Source organism: Microcaecilia unicolor, chromosome 10, assembly GCF_901765095.1.
Source record: "Microcaecilia unicolor chromosome 10, aMicUni1.1, whole genome shotgun sequence".
NCBI classification, from domain to species: Eukaryota; Metazoa; Chordata; class Amphibia; order Gymnophiona; family Siphonopidae; genus Microcaecilia; species Microcaecilia unicolor.
This window is the reverse complement of record NC_044040.1, coordinates 219,735,049-219,747,653: the sequence shown is the minus strand read 5'-3', so window position 1 is coordinate 219,747,653 and position 12,605 is coordinate 219,735,049. Positions and strand designations below refer to the sequence as shown.

Here is a 12,605-nt window from a genome sequence, read left to right as displayed (position 1 = left end):
AGTTTGGGTCATCCCTTTTCAGTGCACAATTAATTATCCACATTACAATAAATACAAAGCTCAGTAAAACAGTAAATAATGAAGGGCAAAATTCCATAAATACATAAACTGGTAGTGTCCTACTGTGGATTAAAAACTGGTTAAAAGATAGAAAACAGAGAGTAGGATTAAATGGTCAGTATTCTCAATGGAGAAGGGTAGTTAGTGGGGTTCCCCAGGGGTCTGTGCTGGGACTGCTGCTTTTTAATATATTTATAAATGATCCACAGATGGGAGTAACTAGTGAGGTAATTGAATTTGATGACGTTTAATGTGAGCAAGTGCAAAGTGATGCACGTGGGAAAGAGGAACCCGAATTATAGCTACGTCATGCAAGGTTCCACGTTAGGAGTCACGGACCAAGAAAGGGATCTAGGTGTCATCGTTGATGATACGTTGAAACCTTCTGCTCAGTGTGCTGCTGCGGCTAAGAAAGCAAATAGAATGTTAGGTATTATTAGGAAAGGAAAACAAAATGAGGATATTATAATGCCTTTGTATCGCTCTATGGTGCGACCGCACCTCGGATATTGTGTTCAATTCTGGTCACTGCATCTCAAAAAAGAAATAGTGGAATTAGAAAAGGTGCAGAGAAGGGAGACAAAAATGATAAAGGGGATGGGACAACTTCCCTATGAGGAAACGCTAAAGCGGCTGGGGCTCTTCAGCTTGGAGAAAAGACGGCTGAGGGGAGATATAAGTACATAAGTAATGCCATACTGGGAAAAGACCAAGGGTCCATCGAGCCCAGCATCCTGTCCACGACAGCGACCAATCCAGGCCAAGGGCACCTGGCAAGCTTCCCAAACGTACAAACATTCTATACATGTTATTCCTGGAATTGTGGATTTTTCCCAAGTCCATTTAGTAGCGGTTTATGGACTTGTCCTTTAGGAAACCGTCCAACCCCTTTTTAAACTCTGCTAAGCTAACCGCCTTCACCGCTTTCTCCGGCAACGAATTCCAGAGTTTAATTATACGTTGGGTAAAGAAAAATTTTCTCCGATTTGTTTTAAATTTACTACATTGTAGTTTCATTGCATGCCCCCTAGTCCTAGTATTTTTGGAAAGCGTGAACAGACGCTTCACATCCACCTGTTCCACTCCACTCATTATTTTATATGCCTCTATCATGTCTCCCCTCAGCTGTCTCTTCTCCAAGCTGAATAGCCCTAGCCTCCTTAATCTTTCTTCATAGGGAAGTCATCCCATCCCCACTATCATTTTAGTCGCCCTTCTCTGCACCTTTTCCAATTCTACTATATCTTTCTTGAGATGCGGAGACCAGAATTGAACACAATACTCAAGGTGTGGTCGCACCATGGAGCGATACAACGGCATTATGACATCCTCACACCTGTTTTCCATACCTTTCCTAATAATACCCAACATTCTATTCGCTTTCCTAGCCGCAGCAGCACACTGAGCAGAAGGTTTCAGTGTATTATCGACGATGACACCCAGATCCCTTTCTTGGTCCGTAACTCCTAACGTGGAACCTTGCATGACGTAGCTATAATTCGGGTTCTTTTTTCCCACATGCATCACCTTGCACTTGCATCATCTGCCATTTAGCCGCCCAGTCTCCCAGTCTCGTAAGGTCCTCTTGTAATTTTTCACAATCCTGTCGCGATTTAACAACTTTGAATAACTTTGTGTCATCAGCAAATTTAATTACCTAGCTAGTTACTCCCATCTCTAAATCATTTATAAATATATTAAAAAGCAGCGGTCCTAGCACAGACCCCTGAGGAACCCCACTAACTACCCTTCTCCATTGTGAATATTGCCCATTTAACCCCACTCTCTGTTTCCTATCCTTCAACCAGTTTTTAATCCATAGTAGGACATTTCCTCCTATCCCATGACCCTCCAATTTCCTCTGTAGCCTTTCATGAGGTACCTTGTCAAACGCCTTTTGGAAATCCAGATACACAATATCAACCGGTTCCCCTTTGTCCACATGTTTGTTTACTCCTTCAAAGAATTGAAGTAAATTGGTCAGGCAAGATTTCCCCACACAAAAGCCGTGCTGACTCGGTCTCAGTAATCCATGTCCTCGGATGTGCTCTGTAATTTTGTTTTTAATAATAGCCTCTACCATTTTCCCCGGCACTGACATCAGACTCACCGGTCTATAATTTCCCGGATCTCCCCTGGAGCCTTTTTTAAAAATGGGCGTTACATTGGCCACCCTCCAATCTTCCGGTACCACGCTTGATTTTAAGGATAAGTTACATATCACTAGCAGTAGCTCCGCAAGCTCATTTGTCCGTTCTATCAGTACTCTAGGATGAATACCATCCAGTCCAGGAGATTTGCTACTCTTCAGTTTGCTGAACTGCCCCATTACGTCCTCCAGGTTTACCGTGAAGTCAGTAAGTTTCTCCGACTCATTCGCTTGAAATACCATTTCCGACACCAGTATCCCACCCAAATCTTCCTCGGTGAAGACTGAAGCAAAGAATTCATTCAGTCTCTCCGCTACGTTTTTGTCTTCATTGATCGCCCCTTTTATAGAGGTCTATAAAATAATGAGTGGAGTTGAACGGGTAGATGTAAATCGTTTGTTTACTCTTTCCAAAAATACTGGGACTAGGGGGCATGCGATGAAGCTACAAAGTAGTAAATTTAAAATACATCGAAGAAAGTATGTCTTCATTCAGGGGGTCTTTTACGAAGCGGTGGGAAGGTTACCGCTTACTAATCTGGAACTACTGCACCAGCCTGGCAGTAGTTCTCACCCTCAGTCTGCACCACTTCTGGCACTACAAAAATACTTTTGTTTTTGTACTGCTGGTGTTTACCCAGCAGTAATCAGGCAGTTCTGCGCGTTTCCTGGTTACCACCGGGTTAGTGAGGGAGCTCTTACTGCTCCCTCAATGGGTGGTGGTAAATGCCCCCCAAAAAATGTCCACGTGTCAAATTGTTCACTTGGGAGCATCTAAATGCCAGAAAAACAAGGCAGTTTGCAAATAGAAAATGATAACATAGAAAAGAAGTCCATTTTATCAAAGGGCAGGTTTATTTTGTTACTTTCTTGAAATTCCTTGTGCAGTTTTTATTTTGTATTTATTTAGATTTTGCTCACACCTTTTTCAGTAGTAGCTCAAGGTGAGTTACATTCAGGTACACTGGATAGTTACTATGTTCCTGAGTCTAGAGTTTATTTCCTTTTTTATAATTTTGTTAGGAAAATTGAAAAATACACCATAGATGTGAAATACACCGTACCCATCTTCAAATCATTGCTCAAAGCCCACCTCTTCAATGTCGCTTTCGGCACCTAATCACAACACCTGTACTCAGGAAATCTAGACTACCCCAACTTGACATTTCGTCCTTTAGATTGTAAGCTCTTCTGAGCAGGGACCGTCCTTAGTTATTAATTTGTACAGCGCTGCGTAACCTTAGTAGCGCTCTAGAAATGTTGAGTAGTAGTAGTAGTAATAGATGTGGTGGCATAAAGGGTCTCTTATTCTTGGGTTTTCGCCTGTAGCACTATACACACCCCTCCATTTAGCTGCCTGATGTGGCTGACATTTCAAAACCTCACAGGCTACAGTGGCGGAACATTGGTCCAGACGTTTTATTGCGTTTCCTTCCATTCTGTGTTCTCTTGTTCTAGGAAATGTTATTAACTTGGATTGAGATTTAATTACTTATCTTTCCAATTCTGAGTTCGAGGTTATTAGTATTAAACAAGTACTGATTGTTCCCACCCTGTCTCTCTCTCTCTGTCTCTCTTTCTCACTTCTGCCCCAAAGATAGGCTTCCGAAAGGGACAGGTCCATTTCCTGGGGCTACTGGGTGTAAGGACACAGCTGGAGTTGGTCCTGGGATTACTTTCACTGCTGCTGGCTGGCCTATTGCTTGGCTGTGTCATCGCTTTGGGAGTCCAGTACAACAAAGGTAGGGGATACAACATCCTATCAGAGGGGAGGGGCTGTTACTGCTCACACCCCCATCAGAGGGGTCCCTTCACATGTTAAGTACTGTTGCTGCTAACACTCTGATCTCTAGAGGAGACTCCCTCATGGGTCTAGACAGAGTGATAGCTACCTTTCAGCAAGCCTGGCAAAATGTCCAGGACCACCCAGTGGTAGGGGCCACCTACAACCCTCCCTGCCGCTCCTTGTCCCTCCCCCCACTTGCGCCAAAGTCCGGCACCTGTCACCTTTCCCCCCTTCCTCCAAAGGCCGTGGCATAGAACACTGAAAGCTGTCTCTCTCTGACTGGTAGGGCGTTTCCTCTGTCGGGTTCTGCTCACAGGAATTTGCATCAGAGATGCGGGACTCAGCAGAGGAAAGGCTTGCCAGTGAGAGAGGGACAGCTTTCAGTGTTCTCCTCCCTGGCCTTTGGGGGTCCATTAGACAGGTATGAGGTGCCAGACATGGGCGCAAGGGGAGGGGAGGAAGGGAAGTAGAGAAATTAGAGACCCTGGACCCTGGAGGGAAGGGGGAGAAGCAGAGGTAAGAGAGAGAGAGAGAGAGAGACCCTTGACCAAGGAAGGATAGAGGGAGGGAGGGAGGGACACACACACACACACACTTCCTGGACTAGGGAAGGAGAGAGAAAGAGAGAGAGAGAGAGAGAGAGAGAGAGAGAGAGAGTAGAGGGAGGGAAAGAGAGAGAGAGAAACACACACACACCCTGGATCAAGGAAGGAGGGGGGGGGGGAGAGACAGAGACCCTGAATCAAGGAGAGAGGAGGGAGAGAGAGAGACCCTGGATCAAAGAGGGTGGGAGAGAGAGAGAGACACCCCCTGGACCAACGAGGAAGGGAGAAAAAGAAGAGACACCAGGCCATGGCGGAGGGAGGTCAGGACTAGGGGATGCAAGAGGAAGACAAGTGAGAGAAGAGAAAGTGGACATGGGAAGGGAGGGAGACAGAGCAGAGATGTTACGCATGGATGGAGCATAGACACAAAGGGGTGATGCCGGATACAAGGGGAGGGACAACGACACACAGGGGGATGCTGGACAGAGTAAGAAAGGAACACAGAAGAGATAGTGAACATGGGGTGAGGATAGGGACAGGGACACAGAGGGATGACGCTGGACAGGATGGATAGTGATGTAGAGTTAAGATGGATAATGGACTTAGAGAGGTAAGAAATGTCAAAAGGACAGGAGACCCTGAACAGAGTTAAGAAACAACAGAGAAAAGCAGGAGACACTGAGACGAAACCAATGCTCAGGCAACAAAGGTAGAAAAAAAGTATTTTTTTGTTTGTAAATGTATTAATTGTAATATGTAAGCTTTGGGAAATTGCATTTCAAATTCCAGAACTGTGATTAATTTACTTTTTGCAGAGTTTGCTTCCTGGAGCTCTGAAAGGCTGGGTGTCTTCTCTCCTCCCCCACCCCGCTCCCCTGATCCCCACCACCTTGAGAGAGATGGTGTTATAGGGGGCCCATCTCAGTTTTCTACCCAGGGCCCATTCAGTCCTAGTTACGCCACTGGGTCTAGCATGTCCACCCTCTTTTGTCTGCTCTGCTTCCACAGGTCCAGAGCACCAATCTTCTCTCCATGGGAAAACCCTTTCCACCTCCTTTTATTGACTCCCCCCCCCCCCCCCCCCCCAAACTCTGCCACAGGTCCTATCTGCTTGTCTGTACTCCCATCTACCCAAACACATCCCTCCCTCAACCCTTCCCCTCCCCCTACACTTGTTCTCTCCTCTCTGTAGCCCTGGGTCTGATATACCCACCTCCCTTTAAAGGTCCCTGCTCATACCTTCCCCTTCCCACAGTTTTCAGGCCCAGTTCTGTTTCTCCTCTAGAGTACAACAGGGTCCACATGCCCAACGAATGACCACAGTCAGCAGGATTCATACTTTCCACATAGCAGAAGGAAGAATCATACACCCTGTGAACTGGTGGTGGGATTCACACAATGGTATAATTAATGGTATAATTAATGGCAGAATGCACCTCCGCTGTATTTTCTTAGTGTTTCCAGTGGTGTTTCCTCTTCCTCAGATCCCTCTCATACTGTGTGTCTGACTGAGGCTTGCATTAAGGTGACCAGTACAATATTGGAGTCCCTGGACCGGACCATGGATCCCTGCCAGGATTTCTATCAGTATGCCTGTGGTGGATGGATAAAGAGAAACCCACTGCCAGATGGGCGCTCCCGCTGGAACACCTTCAACAACATCTGGGACCAGAACCAGGCCATTCTCAAGCACTTACTAGGTAGGTCAGCACCAGTATCATCCTGATTGGGCCACAGTTGACAGGTGGCAGGATTGCACTTAGTCCAGCCTATCCTGGGAACTAGTGGGCTACTCTCATCTCTAATCTCCAAAGGGGCTATACCTCTATCAGAGTCATGGTCCCTGGGGGCTAGGGAACATTTCAGTTGTGCACAGTCCCTGGAGGCTAGGGAACATTTCAGCTGTGCATGGTCCCTGGGGACTATTGAACATTACAGCTGTGCATGGTGCCTGGGGACTATTGAAAATTGCAGCTGTGCATGGTGCCAGGGGACTAGGAAACACTGCAGCTGTGCATGGTCCCTGGAGGCTAGGGAACATTGTAGCTGTGCATGGTCCCTGAAGGCTAGGGAGCACTGCAGATGTGCATGGTCACTAGGGGGATAGGGAACATTGCAGCTGTGCATGCTGCCTGGGGACAAGGAAACACTGCAGCTGTGCATGGTCCCTGGGGGTTAGGGAACATTGCAGTTGTGCACAGTCCCTGGAGGCTAGGGAACATTTCAGCTGTGCATGGTCCGACCATTGAACATTACAGCTGTGCATGGTCCCTGGGGACCATTGAACATTACAGCTGTGCATGGTGTCTGGGAAGTAGGGAACATTGCAGCTGTGCATGGTCCCTGGAGGCTAGAGAACACTGTAGCTGTGCATGGTCCCTGGGGACTATTGAACATTACAGCTGTGCATGGTGCCTGGGGATTAGGAAACACTGCAGCTGTGCATGGTCCATGGAGGCTAGGGAACATTGTAGCTGTGCATGGTCCCTGGAGGCCAAGGAGCACTGCAGATGTGGTCACTGGGGGGATAGGGAACATTGCAGCTGTGCATGGTGCCTGGGGACTAGAAAATACTGCAGCTGTGCATGGTCCCTAGAGGCTAGGGAGCACTGCAGATGTGCATGGTCACTGGCGGGATAGGGAACATTGCAGCTGTGCATGGTGCCTGGAGGCTAGGGAACACTGCAGATGTGGTCACTGGGGGGATAGGGAACATTGCAGCTGTGCATGGTGCCTGGGGACTAGGAAACACTGCAGCTGTGCATGGTGCCTGGAGGCTAGGGAACACTGCAGATGTGGTCACTGGGGGGATAGGGAACATTGCAGCTGTGCATGGTGCCTGGGGACTAGGAAACACTGCAGCTGTGCATGGTCCCTGGAGGCTAGGGAGCATTGCAGCTGGCACGGTGTGTGTGGGGAGGGGTACAGTTAGCATGTTATCGCTGACTCTCTCTTGTCTGCTTTGCTTAATGAGCTGTACTCAGTCAGTGACCACTCTGTTTGCTGGAGATAATGTTTATTACCATTTACTGCACTGAATTTTCATAAACAGCAGTACATACATTTCTTAAGTAAATAAATGTTGCTCAAACCTTTTTCATTTGTAGCTCAAAGCAAATTAAATTCAGGTACTGTAGGTATTTCCTTGTCCCTGAAGTGTTTACAATCCCTAGGGCTTATTTACAGATGCTGTGTACTTCTGGAAAAATTACCCAGTACATGGAGGTTAAATCTGTACCCAGGACAAAAGAGGGTGAAGTCACTTGCCCAAGGTTTCCCTGTTTGTCTGCCAGCTGCTGTAACCACTGGGCTCCTCCTCCACTGGCTTAGCAAAACTCAGAAAGAAGCAGACTGCTTCTAACCTGCTCTGCTTGCATGTAGAGGCTCAGGGGGCACTGACCCTGCTTCTGCTATGCTCTGACACACAGAGAATGCCACTTTCAACTCCAGCAGTGAAGCAGAGTGCAAGACACAACGCTACTATCTGTCCTGCTTGCAGGAGTCCAAGATCGAGGAACTGGGGGCTCGACCCCTGATCGACCTGATTGAGAAGGTAAGCAATGAGCGGAGTGAGCTAGGAATGCCTTCACCCAGTAACATGATGGACTTATGCCTTGCTACATTAGGGATGGGGAAGTTGAATGATGCAACAATACCTTTTCATGCACACATGTAAGTGTCCCCTGTGAATCCCCTGTTCAGAGAGGGAGGAATCAGGAGCTACAGAACAGGTTTTTATGTATGTGAATGTGAGGGCGTGAAGACGAACACCTTTCTGTAATGTCCTACAACACTCAAGCATCCTGGTTCTCCCTACCTCAAGGAGGGGATACTTCAGAAATAAGTCAACAGCATGCAGAGATATAGAACTGAAATTCCAACTTCACTTCTTAATTTCAGGGCAAATTCAAGTTGGTACAGTATCTTCTAAAAAGACGCTTTAAAAGATGTGTACAATTTCTCCAGTGTTTGTTTAAACAGCTCCTCATCGCCATTTTGGTCGACTTCCCATTAACTGTGAATACACTTTCTCTGTCGTTCCTCTTTAACCCCTTAGAAGGTCACCTCTGCAGGCTGTCCCTGGATTCTTGGGTCCTGGCCAGCAACCTAAACTCCCCTCTGCTTGGAAGTTCCTCCTTGGTCTTTTTCATCCCTGTTCTTCCTTATCCCTTTACCTCTGTGTTTCTGAGGGTCCCACCCTCACAGGATCTTCAGCCCTCTTCCCCAGTCACAGCTGGGTTTGCTTCTTGGGAGGCAGGATTAAGGATATGAAGGGTTCTCTCTCTTTACTATTGCCTTGAGATCCGTAGGGTTACCATATGGCTCCAGAAAAAGGAAGACAGATTGAGCTAGTCCGGGTTTTATTTCCATTGCTTTCAATGGCTCAATCTGTCCACTTTATTTTCTGAAACCATATGGTAATCCTAGCTTTAGGGCCCAATTCACACAAGGCCTTAGGCTGCTGGTTGCAGGCATACACTTCCTATCAGGCAGCAGAAAAGAGTCAAGAGAATAGATGCTTTCCCTCCAAAACTGGGCCTTAAATAATCTAAAGAACCCACCCAACTACTCCCCAAGAACATCCTGATTGACTACCCAGCAGGAACAATCCTGCTTCCAGGGCAGGTCCACCTCTGTCAAGGCATCTCCATTTACTGCAGGGCTGTTGCTGGTGCCTGATCACAGAAAGATTCAAAGGGAACTGTTAGAGGACTTTCTGCTAAGTTACATCATTTGTATCTGTGCTTGAAAAATGTGAGTAAAGCATAGGTTACAAAAAACAAGAAAAAAAAAAACCTAATAGAATGGGGGAAGAGGGTAAGGCCTGGTGCTGCATGAATGAGGGGTGGGGTGAGACAGTAAGAGGTGTTGCAGAGATGGATGTTGGAGGGTATAGGGATAATATCTTTCCAAATGTGGCTGGGGAATTTATGATATAGTAAGGAAACATCACATCACATGGATGGAAAGAAATTGATGAGGGTTCCATGTGTGACAGAATGTTACAGGCACAGGTAAAGAGAGATCTGTCATGGGCTGGTGCTCCTCAGATGTTACAGCTCCATAAGAACATAAGAGTTGCCCAACTAGATCAGACCAAGGGTCCATCTAACCCAATATCCTGTTTCCAACAGTGGCCAGTCCAGGTCACAAGTTCCTTAGGGCATTAGAACCTGAAGCATGGTATAGGGCTGGGAACCTACACTCTAACCCTCTTTTACTATTACTAGGGCCTGAGGATTCCAAGATCTGGCACATTAAAGCCTGGAATTTGTTGCCAGAGAATGTGGTAAAAGCAGTTAGCTTAGCAGGGTTTAAAAAAAGGTTTGGATAATTTCCTAAAAGAAAAGTCCATAAACCTTTATAAAGGTTGACTTGGGAAAATCCACTGCTTATTTCTAGGATAATATAGCATAAAATCTGTTTTACTGTTTTGGGATCTTGCCAGGTACTTGTGACCTGGATTGACCAGTGTTGGAAACAGGATATTGGGCTTGATGGACCTCCGGTCTGTCCCAGTATGGCAATTCTTATGTTCTTTTGAGAACACAATTTGAAAGCTCCAGATATTCCTCGATGCAATGATAGCTAGGAAATGTTTTGCTTTCCTGCAGTAGGTTTTGCCATACCCAGAAATGTTTTTTTTTCTCCCTTCAGATCGGGGGATGGAACATCTCTGGGGCCTGGAACAAAGACAATTTGATGGAGGTCTTGAAAACAACTTCAGGAACTTACCGTGCTGTTCCTTTCTTCACTGTGTATGTCAGCGCAGACTCCAGAAGCTCCAACAGCAACATAATTCAGGTGTGTGGGCACCGGGGAACGTCAGGGCCGTCAAGAGACTGAACTGGCCCGTAGCAGGGCCGTCGCTGCCGGGCAGGCCTCCCCCCCCACAGTCATCCGCTGCCGCCCCCCATGGCTCACGTTGCCAACCCCCAATCGCTGCCGCTGCCATCCCCCCCCGATCGAAATGAAATACCTTGGCTGGCGGGGATCCCGTCAGCAGAAGACGTCTTCCTCCAGCGCTGACTGCCTGCCCCTGCAGCTGCTTTTCCTCTCAGGGTATCTGCGCCTGAGAGAAAAAGCAGCCGCTCAGCAATGGGCAGAAGAGCAGTGCTGGAGGAAGCTCCGGGTCCTCCCCAGCCTCCAAGGGGGGCCTGGTACCGGAGTTTTCTCTTTCCTGCTCCTGTCGGGACATGATCACTTGGGTCCCGTCAGGAGAGAGAGAGAGACCCTGGCGCCGGGCCCCCTTTGGAGGCACGGGCCTGGGGAATTTTGTCCTCCTTGCCCCCCCCCCCCCCTCGGCAGCCCTGGGGAACGCACAGATGCAGAAAAATCTCCAGAGCAGAACCTATTGCTATACTCTGTCTCTCCACCACACATTTTCATACCTGTCTCCTCTCTTTCTTGCCTGTCTCTCCACTCTGTCTTTCTGTCTCTCTTCCCATATCAACTAATCTATTTCACTTCCTTTCCTTCCCTGTCTCTGCCACATTTTTCTCTCTTTTGTGCCGTTTCTCTCTATCTTTCTCTCTCTACCTCTGCATCTCTTTTAACATGCCTTTCTCTTTTTTTTATCCTTCTTTCCTAGGTGGATCAATCTGGTCTTTTCCTCCCCTCCCGAGATTACTATTTGAACAAGACTGCAAATGAAAAGGTAAAGGTGGAAGGAGAGTGGGTTGAGATGCAGAGAAGGAGAAGCGTGAAGAAGTAGATTTGGACAGGAGGGTGTTAGAGGTGGGATGAGTGACACATGTAACATAGTAGATGACGGCAGAAAAAGACCTGCACAGTCCATCCAGTCTGCCCAACAAGATAACTCATATTTGCTGCTTTTTGTGTATACCCTACTTTGATTTGTACCTGTGCTCTTCAGGGCACAGACCGTATAAGTCTGCCCAGCACTATCCCTGCCTCCCACCACCGGCTCTGGCACAGACTGTATAAGTCTGCCCAGCACTATCCCCGCCGCCCAACCACCAGCCCCAGCACAGACTGTATAAGTCTGCCCAGCACTAGTCCCGCCTCCCAACCACCAGCCCCGGCACAGACCGTATAAGTCTGCCCAGCACTATCCCCGCCTTCCAACCACCAGCCCCACCTCCTGATCTCGACTAAGCTCCTGAGGATCCATTCCTTCTGCACAGGATTCCTTTATGCTTATCCCACGCATGTTTGAATTCCGTTACCGTTTTCATTTCCACCACCTCCCGCGAGAGGGTATTCGTGGAAGAGGTGAGAGTGTGTGGGTGATGGAGTGTAACATTGGGATAGATGTCAGTTAGGAATAAATACAATGGTGTATCATGGGTTTTGAGTGCCCAGGAGCCAGTGTTTACATTTCTGCCCTTCCAGCACCTTAGCCCATTACAAAGACCCAATGCTTTTGCTTTTCACTTTTCAACTTCTCTTCTACTATGTACTTGGCCCACCTGACCCCCCCCCCCCTCCCCCATTGGTATACACTGAGTGAGTGAGTGTAACGTGATAGGTGAGAGGGAGGGGTGAGTGAGTGTGGTATGGGGTAGAAGGCAAGTATGAGTGAATTTAACATATGAGTAGGTGAGAGAGTGGGAGTCAGTGAGTGTAACATGGGGTAGGTGAGTATAATATGTGGGTATTTGTAGTATGGAGTGTTGCCATGATTTGGGTTTCTGCCAGGTACTTGTGACCTGGTTTGGCCACTGTTTGGAAAACAGGATACTGGGCTAGATGGACCATTGGTCTGACCCAGTATGGCTACTCTTATGTTCTTATGGGTAGATGAGAGCGTGGGGTGGGTCAGTGTAATATATGGGGCAGATCAGAGGGTGTGGGCAGGTGAGTGTAATATGTGGAACATGTGAGAGGTTGAGATGGGTGAGTGTAATATGGGCAGGTGAGACGTTGGTGTGGGAGAGTATAGCATGTGAGGTAGGTGAGTGGGTGATGGTGGGTGAGTGTAACATGGGGTAGGTTAGGAGTTGTGTTGGGGACAGTTTAGGGGGCAAATAACGTTTGTGCAAGAAAGAGGAGTGGGACTGGGTGTGACTGCATGTGATGGTCTTAGGGTGGCCAAACAGGT

General features: G+C 47.6%; 1 protein-coding gene across 2 annotated transcripts in view; it reads left to right on the top strand.

The window, feature by feature from the left end:
• The window catches only part of ECE2 (endothelin converting enzyme 2), a 79,897-nt gene that overhangs the window by 21,259 nt on the left and 46,033 nt on the right, over nt 1–12,605 (top strand). For both annotated transcript variants that reach the window (XM_030216766.1, XM_030216765.1), the window contains exons 3-7: nt 3,807–3,951; nt 6,025–6,240; nt 7,969–8,093; nt 10,199–10,345; nt 11,133–11,198. In XM_030216766.1, coding sequence (XP_030072626.1) covers nt 3,807–3,951; nt 6,025–6,240; nt 7,969–8,093; nt 10,199–10,345; nt 11,133–11,198 — 699 coding nt within the window. The remainder of the gene's footprint in view (nt 1–3,806; nt 3,952–6,024; nt 6,241–7,968; nt 8,094–10,198; nt 10,346–11,132; nt 11,199–12,605) is intronic.